The sequence below is a fragment of the Poecilia reticulata genome, linkage group LG11 (genome assembly GCF_000633615.1).
Source record: "Poecilia reticulata strain Guanapo linkage group LG11, Guppy_female_1.0+MT, whole genome shotgun sequence".
In the NCBI taxonomy this organism is placed as follows: domain Eukaryota; kingdom Metazoa; phylum Chordata; class Actinopteri; order Cyprinodontiformes; family Poeciliidae; genus Poecilia; species Poecilia reticulata.
In genome coordinates this window covers 16,658,850-16,678,167 of record NC_024341.1, presented here as the reverse complement: position 1 = coordinate 16,678,167, position 19,318 = coordinate 16,658,850, and the positions used below count along the sequence as shown (strand labels likewise).

The 19,318-nt window shown below is 38.2% G+C and overlaps 3 protein-coding genes and 1 non-coding gene across 14 annotated transcripts in view; 1 reads left to right on the top strand and 3 right to left on the bottom strand.

Annotated features, from left to right (window-relative positions):
* ptk2aa (protein tyrosine kinase 2aa) overlaps nucleotides 1–1,663 on the top strand; it is a 65,045-nt gene extending 63,382 nt beyond the window's left edge. For all 11 annotated transcript variants that reach the window (XM_008422139.2, XM_008422138.2, XM_008422131.2 and 8 more), the window contains one exon: nucleotides 17–1,663. In XM_008422139.2, coding sequence (XP_008420361.1) covers nucleotides 17–143 — 127 coding nt within the window. In that variant the 3' untranslated portion in view covers nucleotides 144–1,663. The remainder of the gene's footprint in view (nucleotides 1–16) is intronic.
* Nucleotides 1,664–3,200: 1,537 nt separating this feature from the next.
* On the bottom strand, nucleotides 3,201–3,273 carry trnav-cac (transfer RNA valine (anticodon CAC)). Its single transcript has one exon. It is a non-coding gene; the product is annotated as a tRNA-Val (tRNA).
* A 622-nt stretch (nucleotides 3,274–3,895) lies between these two features.
* On the bottom strand, nucleotides 3,896–6,099 carry rplp1 (ribosomal protein lateral stalk subunit P1). Its single transcript, XM_008422127.2, has 4 exons — nucleotides 5,888–6,099; nucleotides 4,627–4,701; nucleotides 4,220–4,334; nucleotides 3,896–4,025 (listed from the first exon to the last, which is right to left on the bottom strand). The coding sequence occupies exons 1-4, from the start codon at nucleotides 5,957–5,959 to the stop codon at nucleotides 3,943–3,945; spliced, it is 345 nt and encodes a 114-aa protein (XP_008420349.1). The 5' UTR covers nucleotides 5,960–6,099; the 3' UTR covers nucleotides 3,896–3,942.
* A 2,028-nt stretch (nucleotides 6,100–8,127) lies between these two features.
* clptm1l (CLPTM1 like) lies at nucleotides 8,128–18,723 on the bottom strand. Its single transcript, XM_008422126.1, has 18 exons — nucleotides 18,452–18,723; nucleotides 15,781–15,988; nucleotides 15,609–15,703; nucleotides 15,327–15,516; nucleotides 14,452–14,651; nucleotides 14,033–14,111; nucleotides 13,792–13,909; nucleotides 13,590–13,684; nucleotides 13,180–13,264; nucleotides 12,583–12,686; nucleotides 12,305–12,370; nucleotides 12,039–12,089; nucleotides 11,859–11,941; nucleotides 11,742–11,776; nucleotides 11,571–11,626; nucleotides 11,055–11,099; nucleotides 10,728–10,843; nucleotides 8,128–10,613 (listed from the first exon to the last, which is right to left on the bottom strand). Exons 2-18 carry the CDS (start codon nucleotides 15,943–15,945, stop codon nucleotides 10,529–10,531), a joined length of 1,668 nt encoding a protein of 555 aa, XP_008420348.1. The 5' UTR covers nucleotides 15,946–15,988; nucleotides 18,452–18,723; the 3' UTR covers nucleotides 8,128–10,528.
* Between the last annotated feature and the right edge of the window lie 595 nt (nucleotides 18,724–19,318).

Below are 19,318 nucleotides of genomic sequence, written 5' to 3'. Positions count from 1 at the left end.
TGTTTGTTCTGGACAGTTTACAAAAGGACTACAAGAAACAGATGCTAATGGCAGCTCACGCGCTGGCGGTCGACGCCAAGAACCTGCTGGACGTCATCGACCAGTCGCGACTCAAGATGATCAGCCAGATCCGCCCGCAGTAGTCCTGGATCCAGGCGTGGAGGCCAAGCGGGCCGTTCGTTGGATATCTGCGACGGATAGATGAAAACAAGGGACAGATGTGTGGACGGCAGACATGACTGAAGCAATCAACCCTCATTTTCTCCTCTGAACAACAGCCACAGCTTTCCTTCTTTCTGGAAACACTCGCGTTTTGGTCCATTTTTTTGTATTTTCTACATTGTTTGCTCATGTATCCAGAGAAAACACTATCACCGATCAGAAAACTTACGAAAGCAAAGAAAAGCAAAGGATTTGAAGGACATCACAACAAAAAAAGTGGAACTGAAGCCATGTTGAAAGGGACAATGAAGATGTTTTGTAATATTTTAAATGTGCTTTTGTAACTATATTGCTGTTATCTGCCTTGATTATTGCAGTATGTCCGTTAGACCTCCAGTCTTCCTTTTGAACAATATATGAGTAATTATTTACAGCAGAGCTGCCCGCTAAAGTCATGACATCTCATTTCCCCCGCCTCTACAGATCGCTTTATCTCAGGTGGCATGACAGATGGTTTGTTTTTCTTTTTTTATAGCAACAGTTTTTTTTTTCTTAGCGGGAAAAAAAATCGAAAACTGCTACCTTACACTGTTTAACTTAACATAAATATTAATATACAAAGAGAAGGTTTATATTTAACATAAATCTGAGTTATGAACTGTAGGAGGCTGAGGGCGGAGCGGAGGGGACAGACAGAGAAGAGACTTTAGGACTTCCTGAGCCACATCAGCCATTTGACCGACTAGGACCGCGTCATCATTAAGAATTTCAAACAAACTAAAATGATCTACAGTCCTCTTAATAACATGAAGTATGCATCGTTAAATCAATGAATTACTGTTCTCTCTCTCTTTTTTTTTTTTTTTTATGTAGCAGAAATGTTTCCAGTTTTGGAGAAACTGCTTTTCTCAACGTGAATCATTGTTGTTATAACTGGCTACAGAGCTTAACTAAAAATACGATGTTGTAAAAAGAAAATTCCCCCCATGGTTGTCCTGTTTCTCTCCCTCTCCACACAGGAGTTGCTTTTTGTCTCTTTCTCTTATTTTGCATCTTTATGTCTCTGTTACCTGTCCAATTCTCTAGTTCCTCCTTCCTCATTTCTTCCCTCTCCCCTGTGCTGAGCAGTTTTCTCAGGAAGGAGACACTTGTATAGTTGCTAAACCAAGCAAATAAAACACTATTATTATTATTATTATTATTACGAAGCATTGCCAGTTGTCTTCATTTTGCAGCTCAACCATCAGAACACCGTTTGTTTAATTTATTGAAACCGCATTTAGCGCTTGTCAAAGCATTTCAATTGAGGTTAGGTTTGAGCTTTGACTGGGCCATTGCACCACTTTATTCACCCGTCTGTTGCAGATGTACCGCTGCGTTTTGGATCGTTGTCGGCCGTAACCCAGTTTGAGTTGGACTCGGCAACTACAAAATGTGCAAGTCAGCTTTGGTTTAAGTCGACCTGTTTTTCAAGCTAACAATAAAACCTCCTTTGCTTCTATTTTGCACCCGAATACGAACTATTTTGTAGCCACATGCTTTAGTTTTCTTGGACGTTCAGCTTTGTCATAAATTATTGAGAGAAAAGTCATTATTACACCCTATCGTCACTGACTGCGCTCACTGCGCTGTGTGGATGAGCTGACTTATGAAATAAGGCTCTAATCAAACTGAAATGGCTATAAGCCACTTTTTTCTCTGGCAGCTGAGACAAGGTAGGAAGTGCTTTTTTGAATCATGTAACCCAAAGACTTCACAGTCGCCTCTGAGGAGATTAACAAAATTTACTTTGAGCAATCGGTCCCAAAAAGCAGAAATTAACGACCCCAAGGTGGGTACGAATTGACGAATTGTTACAAGATGTACCTTGGCAGATGGTAATATTTTATTCGTGGAAAATAAATATCTTGTCCCATGGCGGCAAAACAAACCCAGATGACCTTTCCTCCTTCTGTGAAGGTTCTTATGGGGTGTGTTAAGATTACTGTATAGCTGATGCAGATGATCTTAAACAAAAGTGTTTGTTTAAATGAAATAACAGTTTAAAAGTATTTGTTTTTGATAGAACTCTTAAATGTCTTCATCTAGAATTCACCCAAAGGCGAGAGATTTTAAGAAGACGTTATGGGACAAAATTAACATTTTTGGGTAATCAAACACACTATCGCTACAGTGGAGCCTGATACTGGCAGCTTCATACTTCAGAACTGGTTTTCATCCATCAGTCTTTGAAGACTTGGAGACGAAGAGAGGAAAACAAGTCACTGAAATAACTGACTGACTTAGCTTGAGCTTTTGTAGGGAAGAATGGAGGAAAAACTGCAGCGATGTGATTGAGACGTTGCCAAGCAGGCGCATTCTCCACTTAATATCTGCATGGGCTTATGCAATACTTTAAATTTACTTGAAATTATTTTGTAAAACTCCCATTTTCATTTTGATACTGAACGTGTTTTTATTTTTTGCACGTTCTGGTACATCGTGCAACATTAGCGAAGCACCTCCAAGGCTGAAGGTAAGTTCTGGATGTTTATCTCAAAAACTTTCGGACATCCAAACATGTTTTTGTTTCTATTTGTATTTAAAGCTAACCCAAATGATTAGCTTACCGTCTGTTTATTAATTTGCTAATTATGGCTGCTAAGTACAAGGAAAATAAGAGAACTGCTGACGAACCGCGAATGAAACAAAATAAAATTGTTGGTTTATAGCGAGCCTATAAAGTAACAATGTATATCCCTGAAAGAAATGCAATTACCAGAAATTATGATTTTGTTAATAATACTTTCATTTGTGAGTTTTCCACCGCTTGGAATACTGTTTTATGACAGCGTTAGCTTACTTTATCTGAAGGGGTGGGTGGCAGACGCTTATATTTTCAACGTGTTAGGATTTTCAGTGGTTAAAATGCGCGTTATATTGTCATATATGGAGTGAAAATAGTCCCAAAATATCTGTGCGTGCGTAAAAGGATTTGTGCGTGTGCGGAAGAGGAAAGTATGTAGACGATATTTTCTTCGATGTAACAAACAAAAGCATGTTTCCGCCCGGTTTCGAACCGGGGACCTTTCGCGTGTGAGGCGAACGTGATAACCACTACACTACGGAAACTCACGATGTGTTACATTGAGGTGGGTAAGCATTTTCTATTCTGGTCAATGATTTCAACATTACAGCACATATGTTTATTACTCAAATTATTCACACAAGTCGAGTCAGAATACTAAAACTAAATGCGTAACATTCTCGTTCATAATTTGGGCCATATTTGAACAGAAACCTCGGTTTGGTGTCTTCGGTGAAGGTCAACAGTGACATCTGGTGGCAGACTGGCATTACAGCAATTCTTTTTAACATTCAGTTCGAAATGTGTGCAGCTGAACTCCACATTTTCCTACGTTTTTTAAATTACACAACATAAGGTTGTGGCTTTACTGTGTTTAGCAGCGAACCTAGTAGGGTGTTTACAGCTGGGTTACATGCTTTACCTGTCAGGAATGAACTATGATACTCCTACTATCTGCAGAGGTGCATGTGTGATGTATTAAAGTCCACAACCATGAACCAATTTATTGCAAAGCATTTTTTCCCTATCAGTGTCAAGTTTTGTTACTGTCCGCACTTTAGATCCTTTTACAGTTTCAATTATTACCACGGCACTTACAGAACCTTAATAATGCATCAACCCAATAAATAAATAACAGACACCAACAGAGCAAGCAAGCAGACGATATACAGATTTTTTATACTTTTATTGTGTTTGCTTAAAAAACAGCCATTTTAATCAAAGAGACCAAAGCCCATGTCGTCGTCTGACTCCTCGGACTCTTCCTTCTTCTCCTCTTTCTTCTCCTCCTCTTTAGCTGCGGAGATGAATATTAAAAGTTTAGAGACATTGCAGAATCTACACTGAAGATTTTTCAGTCATATGCAAAAGTATAACTTATAACCCTTTTGGAGAGACGCCGTTTTGGAATTAAATCGCATTCAAATTGTGGAAAAGTACATGAATGTGACCACATCCGTAATCTAAAAAGAAAACGTTGAGGTCGTTTACCTGGGGCATCACCACCAGCTGGAGCAGCTCCAGCAGCAGGCGCGCCAGCAGGGGCGCCTCCTCCTCCGGCTCCGACGTTGCAGATCAGACTGCCGATGTCGATGCTGGACAAAGCCTGCAATGACAGAGTTCAAAGTTACTTCATTTATCCAGCTCTTTGTCAATCAAAAGTCCCAGCAGTTAATCTTAAAATAAATATCACCACTATCTACTTTTTGGCAGCCACTGGATTTGATTCTAAATTTCCCAGATTCAATTCTGACGCATCAATGAAAAGTTCAGAAGATGTTTTCATTCTGCCAAGCTTTAGAGATGATAAAGTCAATTGCATGAGGAAAAGCTAAACTATCCATTGTCGTTTGCTGAAAGTTATGATCTTACATAATTTCTATGTGCTGCGTTCTTACCTTGGCAAACAGACTTGGCCAGAATGGCTCCACAGTGACTCCAGCAGCCTTGATCAGAGCATTCAGCTTGTCCTCCTGGACACAGAAAATAGAAACATTTTCCATTTGTATTACTGAGAAACCCAATAAAAGCTTTATGTGGGGTTGTACACATCAACAACATAAAACCACTTGATGACCTACGACCTGATTTAGTCCTAAATTCTTAAATAGAAAGTAACTAGACATCCGTTTGTGCTTCATCCCTGCAATCAACAGCCAGTTAAACCTTTAGTTCAACAAAAATATGTTCAATGTACCTTAAGAGGAATCATTTTTTTTAATAACAGGCGGTAAATGTAGTCCTCATCTAACATCTGAGCTGTCTTATCTATCCCAATAAAATTTTATCAATTTAAAGTTAAATTTTAGCACAGAATACAACTAGAATGACTTTATTTCAAGGTAGTGTTCTCAGTCGCTGCTGTTTTTAATAGCAGAAACAAACCAAGCCTAAAGAACCTTCACTAGTCAATTAACTAATACTATTCTAGGCATCAAGACAGTCATAAAAGAAAATATGACGAAAATTTAAAGGTAACATGTGGGTTGAATTAAATGAAATCATCCCATTGGTATTTGCTTTGGGTCACTACTATTCAAACTTTTCAATATAAACCAATAATCTTAACTTGCCGTTTTAATAAAATTATTGATACCGTGTAAATCACCCGTCTCGTCAGGTCACGTGTAGTTACACACCATCCTATCCCACAGCCATGTTATGACAGCAGCTCAGCAGGTATTCAGAAAATCTTTTTAGCTGAGGTATTAGCTTCATTTATTGAAACCAAGAAGGCAAATTCACATTTTTGATTTCACCGGTACTTGCTATTGCCTTAAAGACATATTCAGAGACTTCCAACTCTTTCAGCTTCGTGAAATACATAAAACTGACTGCAGTTGCTGTCAAAACAAACTTTTTTCTTCCAAAAAGACCAACTGTATATTTCCCGAAGTTCCCCTTTGAGGGACAATAAAGGCTATTTCTATTCTAATGATAGCTACAAGCATGCCGCCATATTGGCGGCTGTTTACACGCCTCCAGGTCTACTTTCATCATGTAGTTATCGGCCTCTTGTATTTAAGAGTCTCTATGTCAACGCTAACTTAAATTGTATATGATATTACTTATGTAACCCAACAACCGACACACCGTTACTAATGGGCCACTAGCAGATAGAGCCCCGGCTGTCGGGAGAATTCTGTCCGGGAGACTTACGGTGACGGTGACTTCATCGTCGTGGAGGATCAGAGCGGAGTAAATGCAGGCGAGCTCGGACACAGAGGCCATTGTAGATGTTGGATTTTAAAGTAGTGAGTTCGGATGCCTAAATTTGACGGTGCTAGTCGCCGGATTGGGGGCCTTAGCTTCTGATGAAGAACCAAGCACTTTAGGCACGTTAACGTTCCTACAGCGGAAAAGGAAAGGCAGAGGGCGGGATTTCAATATATATACGTCTGTTTGCGTGGCGATGACGCAATCACGCACATAACGTAAATCCGCTTTCCTGTCGGACTCAAAACGATTTTCTAGTTTTGACATTTTTACTAGTGAATCTGTTTATTAAAGTGTTTAAAACTAATTGTATAATTTATTCTACTCACATTCACATTTTGTAGTGGTTATAATTAATGCCTCAAAATGTTTATTTTAATTTTCGATAGATCATAGATGGAGCTAAATACAGGGAAATCCTGGAAGGAAATCTATTAGAGGCTGTGAAAAAGTTTGGGATCGAGGCTCAGCTTCTGAGAGGACGGGTTTTTAACAAATATGCATCAGTAATTTTTTTCAGTTTTTAATTAAAGTTTCAAAGACATTTACTACTTTCCTCTGACATCACTTATTATCTCTGTTTGTGTTGGCTTTTGACAATTTAAAGTTGCAATTTTTTTTTTCAATTTTATTTTTATTCAGAAACATTCTAGATTTTCTTCCTGAATTAAGTAAAAACAGTTTTAGTTTTTTTTTTTTGTTAGACTTTATGCTTCTATTGTATTCCTGAACAGAATTGTTTCATACTCATGTGGATTGCTCAAAAATGAGTGAAGCAGCAAAAGTCCAAAGAAAAAAACTTTGTTACGCCTTCAGAAACTCTAAAATGCTACTGATCCACAGTACAAAATATATTCTAAAATCTGTCTGATGAAAAGGAAGAAAATGACCATGAAAGCTTCAAAATGTATGAATATTTAAGTAAACATGTATTAACAAAAGGTAATTGCATAATAAATACTGATATCTTAATGCAGGGGTGCCCAAACTTTTTGAGAGCAAGATCTACTTTTTCTCTCACCAGCCGCCTGAGATCTACCTCACGACACAAAGACATAAAAATTGCAAATTATATGTGAATATACATCAGTTATAGCAGAAATAATAAAGTGACAGAAAACCTAATCCAGTTTCTTCCTCAGTGAGATTCTGACACTGGGAGCTGGTTACTGGTTTCTGGTCTCTGGTTACTGGTTTCTCAGTCAGAAGCTGGTTGCAAACCTGACGCCAGCAGGTGTCAGTCAGTCAGTCATGGTGGATCTGAAATTTGATTTTTGTCAATATGAGAAACTACAGACTGATTGGAGGAACCAAAGAGCCCAGTAAGGGTAAAGGCAAATCTTCTGAAGTCGGGATATAATTAATTTAATTTCACATTATTATCGCGGTAGAATTTGTTAAAACTTAATGAAATATATTTGTCCTATTTGACGTTTATTGTGACGTAAGCTCACAAACGAACGAGGTAATTAGTCCAATTTTGTCGTTTATTGAATGTTCAGAAACTACAGCAGGTGTGATGAGCCACAGCAAAGGTTAAAAAAAAAAAGGTAAAACAACCCGAACAGACTATCAACTGGAAACATCTCCTACCTTTTTACTCTCGGTCTCTGTCGTTTAAGCACAGCCGTTGCCGTGGCAACCGCCTGCGCCCCGCAAGCCGAGCTAAGATTATATTAACAACATTCAGTCCGTTACGATATCAGGTTTCCAGGCTTGATGTTTATTTCTGATTCTTAATAAGCCTCATGAACACAGCGGTGGTTGAGTAGCTAATTTAAACTCCTGCTCTGCTCTCAGTCGGTCTTTGAGTCGCTTTTCTTGTTTTTTAATGGAACCGAAACGCACTGAATTGCGCAACACCTTGTTGAAACAATAATTACTGAGATTATTAATTTTAACATGTTTCGTTGACTTTTTATAATTATTCTTTTTTAATGAAGCGACAAACGTTCAGGATCTTAGTGAATATTTTGGATAAGCCTGCAAAGGAGGAGGTCCTGGACTCAGCGTCCTGGCGGCGTTCAGTTTGTCACCTGCTGCCGAGGTCGACTCAAAACCTTTCCGCGATCGACCGGTCGATCGCGATCGACGTATTGAGCACCCCTGTCTTAATGGTTTGACAGATAGCACTTAAGAGTTTGGAACAATAGGATGAATGTAAGAAAAATGCAGACAGCAAATGATGTCAGCCTTTTACTACATTTCAATGAAAAACAAACATTACAATGATTTCAAACAAATTCAAGGCAAAATTCCTCAAAAGTTGATCTGACTGCATTTAGCTTGGAAAGCAGTTCAAATCCCATGACATCTGAACAATTCATAAATTGATTCCTAATAGAGTCTTTATACTTTAAAGGAACATTTACAATAGGTATTACATAGTAAAGAAGTAAAATCATGATGGTTTAGGTCTACATTTTGTAATACTTTCCTTGAGCTTTACCACCAATGTTTTCCCTCCAAAACGTCAGTGTCCATTAAAAACATTGCATGGATCACTTATGCTGCACATTCAATGCTAACAAACAGTTTAAGAATCACTCGTACATTTGGCACAAATATTTTCTTGGCCCCGACGTGTACAAAAAGAAAAGAAAAGAAAAAATATGGTGAAAGGTGAATGAATGTGAGCGTACCATCATGTTTTACAGCAAAATAAAACATACCCATTGGAGAACAAAAACATACAAACGCAACTTCACACGTTACTGGACTTATTAACCTTAAAGGGACAGTTCAGTTTCGTTGAAGGGTGGTCCTGTTAAAAGGTTCTTAGCAGTTTTTGTACCTGCAGTAAATAACCTCCTTGTTAGTTTTATTTACGGGCCAAGACCAAAGTGGATCTTTACCATCTTAAACCAAAATCAGTTTTAAAATTTACAGCAGTTTATGTGAATGCCATATCACAAAACTGAACTATTGTCATGTTTTCATTACACTAAACTAAATAGCAAATGGAGTTAGAAGTTGCGCCCCTCCAGTTATTTTCCTTGTAAAACACATACTGAGGTTTCCAGTCACAGTAACTAACAGAAAACCGCTTTATTTAAAACCGCAACAATATTTTAGCTTTTTAAAAAGCTTTTAGTTCATATCAGGCAGCTAATATGACCATCAAACACGTAACACGTTCAGTTCTCAGTATGTCTTTCACACAGATCATTGATGGCACACTGCCTCCAATCACTATTTCCTGTTTAGACAGAAATTGGTTTCTGTGTAAATAGCCGGTCAATGGAAACCTAATGGGTTTTTTTAAAGGTTAATAAAAAGGTTTAAGACTGTAGCTGTTTAGGACGGTAGAAGTGGTATTTGGTCTTGACCCCTCCAGTATTATCCGTTGGCTTCAGAATCAGGAACAGCTAATATGGATTTAGATTAAGTGGAGATGCCAGGAGAGCTATCCGCCTTTTACCAGAACCACACTTCAAAATAAACAGAATTATCCTTTTAATATTCAGAAACTCTCAAGAAATCCTACATTTTCCGTGGCATCAAACCTTCACCTTAAAATCAACATTTACAGAGGCTTGAGATTATTTCACAATACCCCAACTACCATGAAGTTTTTGAAAATGATGCAAAAGCGTACTTTAAAGAGGTTTTTGGTCTTTTTCCCAGTTTTTATTTAGATAATTTTACTCTTTCAATAAAAAGCTAGCTTGAAAAGGTCTCCCTTTACAATGGTCTCAGATTAAGTCAATACGAAAATGAAATCTCTGCACTTAGCTTCTGAATGTTACCTTCTTCTCTTCGTATTATTTATTTAATAGGCACACTCTATTTAAAAGTACTGCGAAACAGTACATCACAGTTACTGATGAATGATACCTTTTAACTGAGTGGCTCAAAATCTGCTGGGTGCATTTCTAAATACTAAACGTGTTGAAATAATACAAAAAACCCCTATTTGTTGCTTTGAATTATACAAGTTTGCGGTGGAATATAAGCCAGTATAGTGATATCATAGTAAAGCTCTTGCAGCTATTAGTGAACTGGGTCACACCACAGTGTTTGTTTAGATGCAGACCATTCTCCAAACTCACACAAGGTTTTCGCATCCGTTTTGATGTTCGCTCCACAGATTTAGCTAGCTGATTTTCACGTAATATCACAGTTTTAAATTGAAAGAACGATAACAGTTCTGGTCCATTTATAAACAGACTGGCAGATGAGACCCAGCTCGTTTGAAGTTAGTACAAGTTCAAGTGTCTGTATCTCAGGATGTTCGACTGAAAGAAATTCAAATTAATGTTGATCACTGTTTTAATTAGAATAAAACATTTTTTTTTTTATCTTTAATATTTCTACTAACTGATGACCTGGTTTCCCTTCCACCAAGTCTGTCAAGATGCCCTGGCATGTTCCTACAGTAGCCCAGAATGGACAAACCAAACACTGGCTATATACCGGTCCTCTACCGATGTTCAAGTTTTTAGCAGTTGCTGTTAGTGAGGAATGATGTGCAAGCGATTAAAACCTTCAAACTTTGCCAAAGTGTCAGTGGATATGATGGACGAAAAGATGACACTCGAAGGTACCAGCTCGCAGAAGTCTGCGAAAACTTATATTTTCATTTTAGTCCTTGTGAGCCTTCCCTTTGGGCTTTTCATCGTACGAAATGCCGTATTCATTTATTCTTGTTCTGTCCACTGGGTAGAGCCTGTGGAAACACAGTGACATGGAAAATAGACATGATTATTATTACTTTTATTAGCAGATTAGGAATATGAATGGAGTTGGTAAAAAAAAAAAAAAGGCGTGTTTGTGCGTTTACCATCTCTGGTAAAGGTAAATGAGGAAAACCACGTCGTCCCTGAAGCAAGCCAGTCTGTGGGACGTCGGCATGGTGATGATGAAGGCGAACACGTCATCAATGAAGGTGTTGAATGCCTGGGAACAGTCAAAGTCACATATGATTCTCAAAAGTATAAGAAGAAAAACATTTTTTGAGCACATCTACATTTAATGAGAAAATGATCCGTCATAGAAATGTCACATCCATCCATTCATCTTTTAGTGTTGCCAATTAACCTGTGGGAAGAAGCTAAAATATCTTACAAATGTATGTTTTCTTAATATATTAAACAGAAAAGGATTGTACCTTATACATGAAAGCCTTCCAAGGCAGGTGAGCCACAGACTTCAGCTGGTGAGTAAATTAATAAACCAAATAAGAGTTTATTTATGAGATAAGAGCGGAAAAACAAATATGCAAGAAATGTTTATTGATCTAGATCAGGCAACTCTAATCTAACAAATCTGCTCGTCTTTGAAAAACACGAACGTTACAATGTCTGAGCTTTCTCTGTTCCAACTCTACTCTAGACTAAGTCTTTTTCTGTGTTTTTTTTTTTTTTTTTTTACATGCAAACATAAAAGAAACTCCATGTGCTTCTTTCCTTCTCTGGACAGAGCTACCATTTCAATTCATTTGTATTTGTCTTCTGCCTCCTTTCTATAAATAACAGGATCTGAATCTTACTGTATGACTGACTGTATCAAATAAATTTGATTCATATGAAGAGAATTAGGACCAAACTGGAGTCTACATATTTATTGTCTAATATTTGTTGTGAATTGATATATTTAAAAAAAAACTTCGACTGAGAATACTGACCTTGTAGTTGACAAAGAGCTGAGGAAGCATGAAGAGGAAACCAAAGGCATACACACCTGAAATTTCCAGAGTAAAAAGAAATACATTTAAGATGAGAATTATTAAAATTAAATTAAAATAATTGTTTAATGAGGTTATTTTTTTAAATATTTTATTTAGAAAGTAGCTTACCATTCACCAAGCTGTTGATTAGCCATGAATACCAGCTAAAAGATAACAATGGACAATCAGTATCGCATGACTTCGACAAAGAAATAATGTTTCATTTTTGCGTTTGCACACCGTTACCTCTTGTATCGCAGGAATATTAGTGCGTACACTGCCCCTCCGATGCACAGAGGATAAAGGAGGTATGAGAGATACTTCATGGCCTAAAGAAAAGAAAAACAAGAAATAAATATATCCGCTGACGAGCTCATACTATTACATTGTATTTTTCCAACCAAAAGCAGATCCGCTGCTTCTTACCAGAGTATCATATTCTTCTGTTCTCCGCTCTGATTCGTCTAGTTTCCCAAACTGTTTCAAGGAAAGGAAAAAGTGTAATGTAAGCAACAATTGTCAAAGTTAACATAAAAAACAATGTGAAGAATGTTCTATTGCATGAATCGACTATATGAATGAAATTACTGAAATAAATAAAACGTTAGATGATTTTCTCAACTGCAGAAAACACACAGATGGTTTTCTGGACGTTAAGAAAGTTGTTGTGTTGAAGTTACTTTCACACCTACCAGGAATGTTGGTTTGCCTCCTTTCCAGAAAATCTGGATTTTAAAGGCCTTCTTCACTTTCCACACCTGCAGCAATACAATAAATAGATTTTCAGAAAGAAGTGAAAACTGTGAGGGAACTTTATTTATATCACCCAGTGATTTTTAAGTTTTGTCATTTTGCCTTTCACTTGAAGGCAAAAATATCCGTTATTGGGCCTAAACTACTTTTATTTTTTCTTCTACTTACTATCAATCAATGCTCGCAGTAACGTCTGTGTGTGTATGTGTGTCCTTACTTCAATTATAGAGCCGATCCCAGCAGGTATGAGTACGAGGAGGCTTGTTTGCTCGTCAAACAAATAGAGGAAAATCACTATGGTGCTGAAGCATCTCCACAGCACTGAAATAAGGAACAAAAAAAAAAAAAACATCAGGAGGTGCAGAAACGGTTCAGTTAATGACTGCAACCAAATCATAAAATTCAGATTTAAAGTCAATAAATCTAGACACCATATTATTCACAAGACTAATGGAGAAATTTTGGTCCCCTATAAAAGAATATCAAGGAACTGAATTATTCTCAATGTGTCATTTGTATGCAGACACCGTTTTCCACATAGCTCCTGAGAAAATGTGTCCAACAACAGCGTAAAAGCTTCCAGTCCTCTAAATTACAAAGGTGAACAGAATGCAACATATGGCTGCTTTTCAGTCCAGAGCATCCACAGATGATGCCTTGCTTGTGTATTACCTTGTTTTACACATTTCTCCACAGGTTCATCAAAAACATCCTCTAGTTTCCAGTGGATTAACACATTTCCATCTGTTCTTTGTGCCGGGTTCTCTGGTGCCGTACTGATGAGAGTAAAGGCGAGTGCTGTGACGTCCCTTACCTGCTTTGCTGGACATTCCCACCATGCTTTTCTTCTGCTTCCAAAAGCTGATGTCGTTTTTGAAGGCCAGGAAGTCAAACAGAAGCTGGAAAAAGCAACAGACAAGTTTAAAACAGTCTTTTGCATGATTTTTTTTTTTTTTTGCAGGATTTTTCTGTATTTAGCTCCACCCATCTTGGAGAAGTTAATATGAATTTCATGTCAAAATAAAACATCTCCACAGCATTACGTTGCCACTATCACAAAGTTCAGCTTTGGTCTCACAGCATCTTCTTCCACACGTTTCCTGTGTCCCCCCTAACCCAACATTTCTTTTTGCCACTTTCTATTTGTCCAGATTTGTGGAGTCAATTAATCTCTGCAGCTCCTCCAGAGTGAACATGGACCTTCTTTGAGTTTTTAAAACTCACATGGAAGGCTGCGACGAAAAAGGTGAGAGCCAAGAAATACAGGTTGGTGTCCACAAAGATGCCTTTAATCTCATCAGCATCCTTTTCTGTGAATCCTACATTTAAAAAAAACAAACAAACAAAAAAAAACAGACATTTTAGCTAGATATTATGGATATCACATAGATATCTGTGAAAGCAAGTCACAGAAAGTTCAGCCTACCGAACTGCTGCAGGGAGTACACAGCATCCTGCATGTGGATCCAAAAACGAAGTCTGCCCAGAGAGATGGAGTCGTAGAGGACGGTGAGAGGGAGCTCTGTGGAAGTGCCGTTGATCTCCTACATTTTTAAATGTGAAAATCATTTGAAAAAAAAAAAAAAGCCAACATTTTGATTTCCTAATACTACTGCTCCTAAAGTAGAAGTACGTTGCATGATGTTTGTTTAAAGGTTAAAACTCACCACGAGGTCTTTGACCCTATTGCTGAGCTCGTCAACAAACAGCAGAGGTAGATACACCATTTTCTTCCCATTCTGGAATCTAAAACGACAACAAATAAAACTATTAACAATGATTTTTTTTTTTTTGCTTAAATCCAACCTTCACCATTAATGTTGAGATTTATCGTTGAACATTTCTGTTTTGTTATAAAGATCAGAGCATATGCACCAAAGTACTAACAGTGATGTTTTTTGTGACTATATTTTTCTTCTATAAATTTAAGTGATAAGACTTTTTTAATGAGTTTTAAAAAAGTGAGTATTTAATAAAAAAAATATCATTGCATGCTTTTAGATATATTTAGCACAGCGTGATATCCATCTTTTGACAATTTATGCTTAGCTGCCATTGTTGTGAATGTAACTAGTCTCTCTCTTACACTCTGAGGTATCTGTGAACGTCGCTTGGCAGGTATTCTCTGTCAAACAGGAAGTGGTCACCAACGATGTTGAGAGTTAGACGGGAGCGCCAGTGAGAAACTGGGTGATCTGTTGAAGCAGTGGCTCCACCTTTAGCTCTAGTTCCCGCTCCGGAGCTACCATCACGTCGTTTCTTCTTCTGGTCTTCCTGTTTTTGACCCTGTTGGACAAAGACAGAGAGGTAGTTGACTGGTGAATTTCCTCCTTTTTAGGCAGAAAATCTATGTAATGCTTTCATGTACATGTTCAGAGAAAGAAGTTTGTCAAAAACTTTTGTCTCGATAACACTGGATTTCAGTGCTTCAGTTGACGTAGCCAATCATAATACAGGGTTGAAAAAACTGGGAAAGAAGAGGGACTATCTGGTGCTGTGCTAATTTGACATAACTGAAGCTTGTAATTTGAAAAAATAAAATAAAAATCACATCTGGGGTTCCTCAGGGCTATATTCTTGGCCCATTTTCATTTGATATCTACATGCACACCAAAACCAAGATTATGGAGAATTATGACCTCTCTTACCGCTGATAAGACACAACTTTATATTTGAGTCACCACTTGGTTACAGTACAGTCCCTAAAAGTCAATGTATACCTGTGTCTATAAAATAACTAGATGGATCAAAGAAAAATTTCAAAAATGAAAAGTTTGGGACTAGGACCTAAATTGCTTCAACAAAGCCAATTAGTAGACAGAGTCCAACTTTATGTAATTACAGACTAACTTAAATTTTAACAACCATGTTGCCATTTACTGCAACTTTCCCATAAGCTTAGCCTATGCGACACATCAAGCAGTCTCAGAGAAGACGAGGGAGCAGCAGAAAGTCTCGTACCTGTGTTTGATCTTCTCCTGATATCAGAGAGATCTCAGGAGGCTTTGGGACCATGTAGGTGGTGAGCTGAGCCACCAGGTGGACCTGTCGCGGGTCCTGCCACGGGTTGAGACCAGCCTGATGGACGAATATTAACGCATACAACGTTCCGTTGTTGCGCGTTTTCTTGGGGAGTGAGACGTTGACGATCCTACAGGGAAACACATTAAATAAATGAATTCATCAGCTTGCGTCCAAATCACAAACATGGACAGATGTTCCTTTTGATGAATGCACACTTACCTCTCAAACTTGCTGTTGACATCGAAGTCCTCCTCTCTGTGAATCAGCGTATGGCCTCCATCTGCGTTCGGCTTCACCGCGGCGTAGATGCTCAACTAACAAGCAGAAAGGGATGTTATGTGTCACTTAAGCCAACCGAGGCGCCATGTTTGAATCGTTAACGGCAGCCAACCTGTAGTTTTGGGTTCCCCGCCAGGAAGGGCGTGATGCAGTTGTCTGCTTTGGGGCTGTCGCAGGGTTTGGTGTACACTATCCCATACATCACCCAGCAAGTGTGGAGCACATACACCACAAACACCCCGACAATCAGCGAGGTGAAGGAGGTTTTCAGAAACATGATTGACGTCTCCCTCAGCTAGCTGAGCAGCAGGGCCATACGTCTGCATAGTAAGAGTTATACATGAAAGATTCGGTGAAACACGGAGGAATTAAAGTAAAGCTTAGTAAACCTAAATAAATGCTACATCATTACAATTAGATAATTTGTTCACCAATTCTGATCAAAAGAGGAATTTTACCAGGTACACTTGCCAGAACCAGAAGCAAATCAGAAACGTAGTGCATTAGGTGGGTAAAGACAACTTGCTGAGGCTCAAACTAAATATCAGGATGAGAGGAGAGAGGGATGAAGCGACTTTGAACAACAAAAAAGAAAAAAAGACTCGACATTATGAGGACAGAAATGCAGGACGGGCCGATTCGAAAATGATGTTACGGCAACATAAAATAACCACTTGGTATAACCAAGGTATGAAGAATATCACCTCTGAAGACATGTTAAACGTTGAAGCGACTGAACCACAACAGCACAAAACCACACCAGGCTGCACTACTTTCAGCTAAACACTGGAAACAGAGGCACCAATTCACAAGGACAAAGTTCAGACAATAGATCAGGAGTTCAGAATGCAGGTGGTAGCGTATTGGTGTGGGCGATATTTTATTGGAACATTTTTGGATTTCTTAATATCAACTTATTATTGTACAAACGTCACGGCCTACTCCTGGGTATTATTGCTGACCATTTCCATCCCTTTATGACCACAGAGTACTCGTCTTCTGATGGCTGCTTCCAGAGGGTTTTAACGCAGCATGTCACAAAGCTCCATAATCTCCAACTGGTTTTTCTTAGCATGACAATGAGTTCACTCACTGTGCTGCGCCACAGTCACCAGATCTCAGCGTAACAGAGCACATTTGGGATGCGGTGGAACAGGAAATTCACATCATGGGTATGCACTATGCAGCCGAGGAATCCATTATAACGTGTGATGTTGTCATATCGATAGGGACATCTAGAGCCAGGCCGTTCTGAAGGTAACCAGAGACTGAATGCAGTGAAAGCAAGGTGTACCTACTAAATAAATTGGTGATTGTGTAATGGATTTATAATACATTTCTGCCAATTGATAATTATTGCTTACAGCAAATGGAAAGGGGATTTTTCCAATACCAAAATCTTATCTTTTTGTCAGTGCAGTGACTTGAACAATGTGATGTGCAGGGTAAGTCACAAGTGATCATTTCAAAATAACCTAGTTGTTCACAGTAGAGTGCCTGTTTTCAAGCATATCAATGAAAAGTTAAGTGGAAAGAAAAAGTGTGGTAGAAAAAGTGCACAAGTAATGAGGATAAGCACAGTTTTCAGAAAATTGTGAAATAAAGCCTGACAAATAGCTAGCAAAAGATTCACAAGAAATGGAGTCTGTCACAGCTGATTCATGTCTGAATAAGATAACTTCGCCTAGGAGAGAAAATGGAAGAATTGTTTCCCTTTTACAGTACGTTTCATTTGGTCGCAGCAAAGAGGCACAAAATCCAGGCTGCTTGAGGTCTAAGTGTAAATTTTCACAGTTTCTGATGAGTTAAAGAGACATTTTATATTCTAGTGTTTGTCCTATGTGCTTTATTAACTCTACAGTGAGCAGAATTGTTGACTTTGGACAAATTGTAGAGCCCTTCATGCTTTCCTCTGTTGACCAAACTTTATGGAGATGCTGATTTCAATTTCGAGCAGAACTTGGCACCTGCTCAGACTCCCAAAAAGTACCAGTATCTGCTTTGTTGAGAATAGCTTCAGTCTATGAGGTACTGCCAAGAGGAAAATGAGAGACACCAGAGCTGATATGAGCTAAAGGCTGATATCTTTTTCCAACACTGTAGCAGAGACACAAACTTCATGCCACACCATGCACACAAAAGGAGTCCAAACACACAGTGTACAGTACATCAACAAGCTGACATTTCTGTATTAAATATCCTATTAATTGGTAATTGGTCTAGAGAAATAAAAATTTTTTTTATAACAAACTGAATTTTTGTCCATCAAATAAATCCATTAAATATTTGACTCTGTGCATAAGTTTCACTTCTTCAGTCGAATTACAGAAAGAATGCCACTTTTCAGTCATATTGTCATTTATTGAGCAGCACCTGTACTAATTATTTAATATAATTGGGATTAAGAACTAGTCAAAGGCATTTTTCACAGCTAAATCTGATTTCTGAAGACCATTTGCTACAACTTGCTTTTCCAGTTCGGTGATTTACTGGTGGAGCTGGTAAATTTACAGACAACAGCAATAAAATCCTCAGAATAAACTGACATTTTAGCTGTTATTAACCACAATTAGGCTGATATTCATAATAAGCCACTCTTTAAGATTTTGATTCCAAGTCTTATTGGTAGATGTCCATATGTTTTGATACGTCATGTTTAAATATTCACATCAGCACATAAACAGTGCTGTAAAGCAACGAAAACGGGAATTACTAATTAAATTACGTTTTTCTTCACGGACTGGACTTTAAAATTAAAGTGAAACGAAAATCATTAACATTACCTGTGCCAAATCTAAAGACAGTCACTCTCAGTCACCGACTGTCCATCGGTCCATTCACTGCACAGATCCCTCCGGACGGATCACAGCGACCGCATTGTGTTTCTGAAGTCTTCCTCTGGTTGTTACTGAAGGCATCAACTGCCTGTTCCGCTGTTCACTCCTTCCAAAACGCAAAATATCACAAAATCCTAACTGAAAGCGTGAGATAGATCTTTATTTCCGCCATTCGCTTCCTGGTTGGTTTGCTTAAACGAGATTTGGGGTGGAAGTAACGCGAGACTTAACGTACAAGCGAATTATGGGGACACGCTTTTTAATTTAATAAACGGTAGCTCTGACGTGTCCTATGGTATGTTTACTTGCCTTATTTAGGGTAACACGGAAAGTCTGAACATTACTAAGGTATGTTTCGTTTCATTAATTGAATAAAGGTCTATTTCAGTTAATTTTATAAAAATGAAGTCTGACCGCTTCTTTCTTACCGTTCCTTTTTTAAAAAAATTATTTTTCTCTCTACTATTTATGTATTTTATCTATTCACGTATGTACTGACTTTTTGTTATTTTTCTTGTGTATATAACTGAGAACACTTTGCTCGCAGTTATATACATTTAATATAAATAGACACATTCGGTGGGAAGTGAAAAATTACCTTTTTTCTTTGTTTATGTACCCGGGGATTGCTAGAGCTCATCAAAGAGACGTGCCTGGGGAAGAAACTCTCTCTGTATCGCCAAGCCGAAGGTAAAGTCTAAATAGTTTGTGTTCTGGATGTGTAGAGATGTTTGAGGCCCTGACCTGTACAAGTTTTGCAGAAATGATTAGCTCCTGCAGACCTGATTGGTATTGGTATTGGTATTGGCCTAA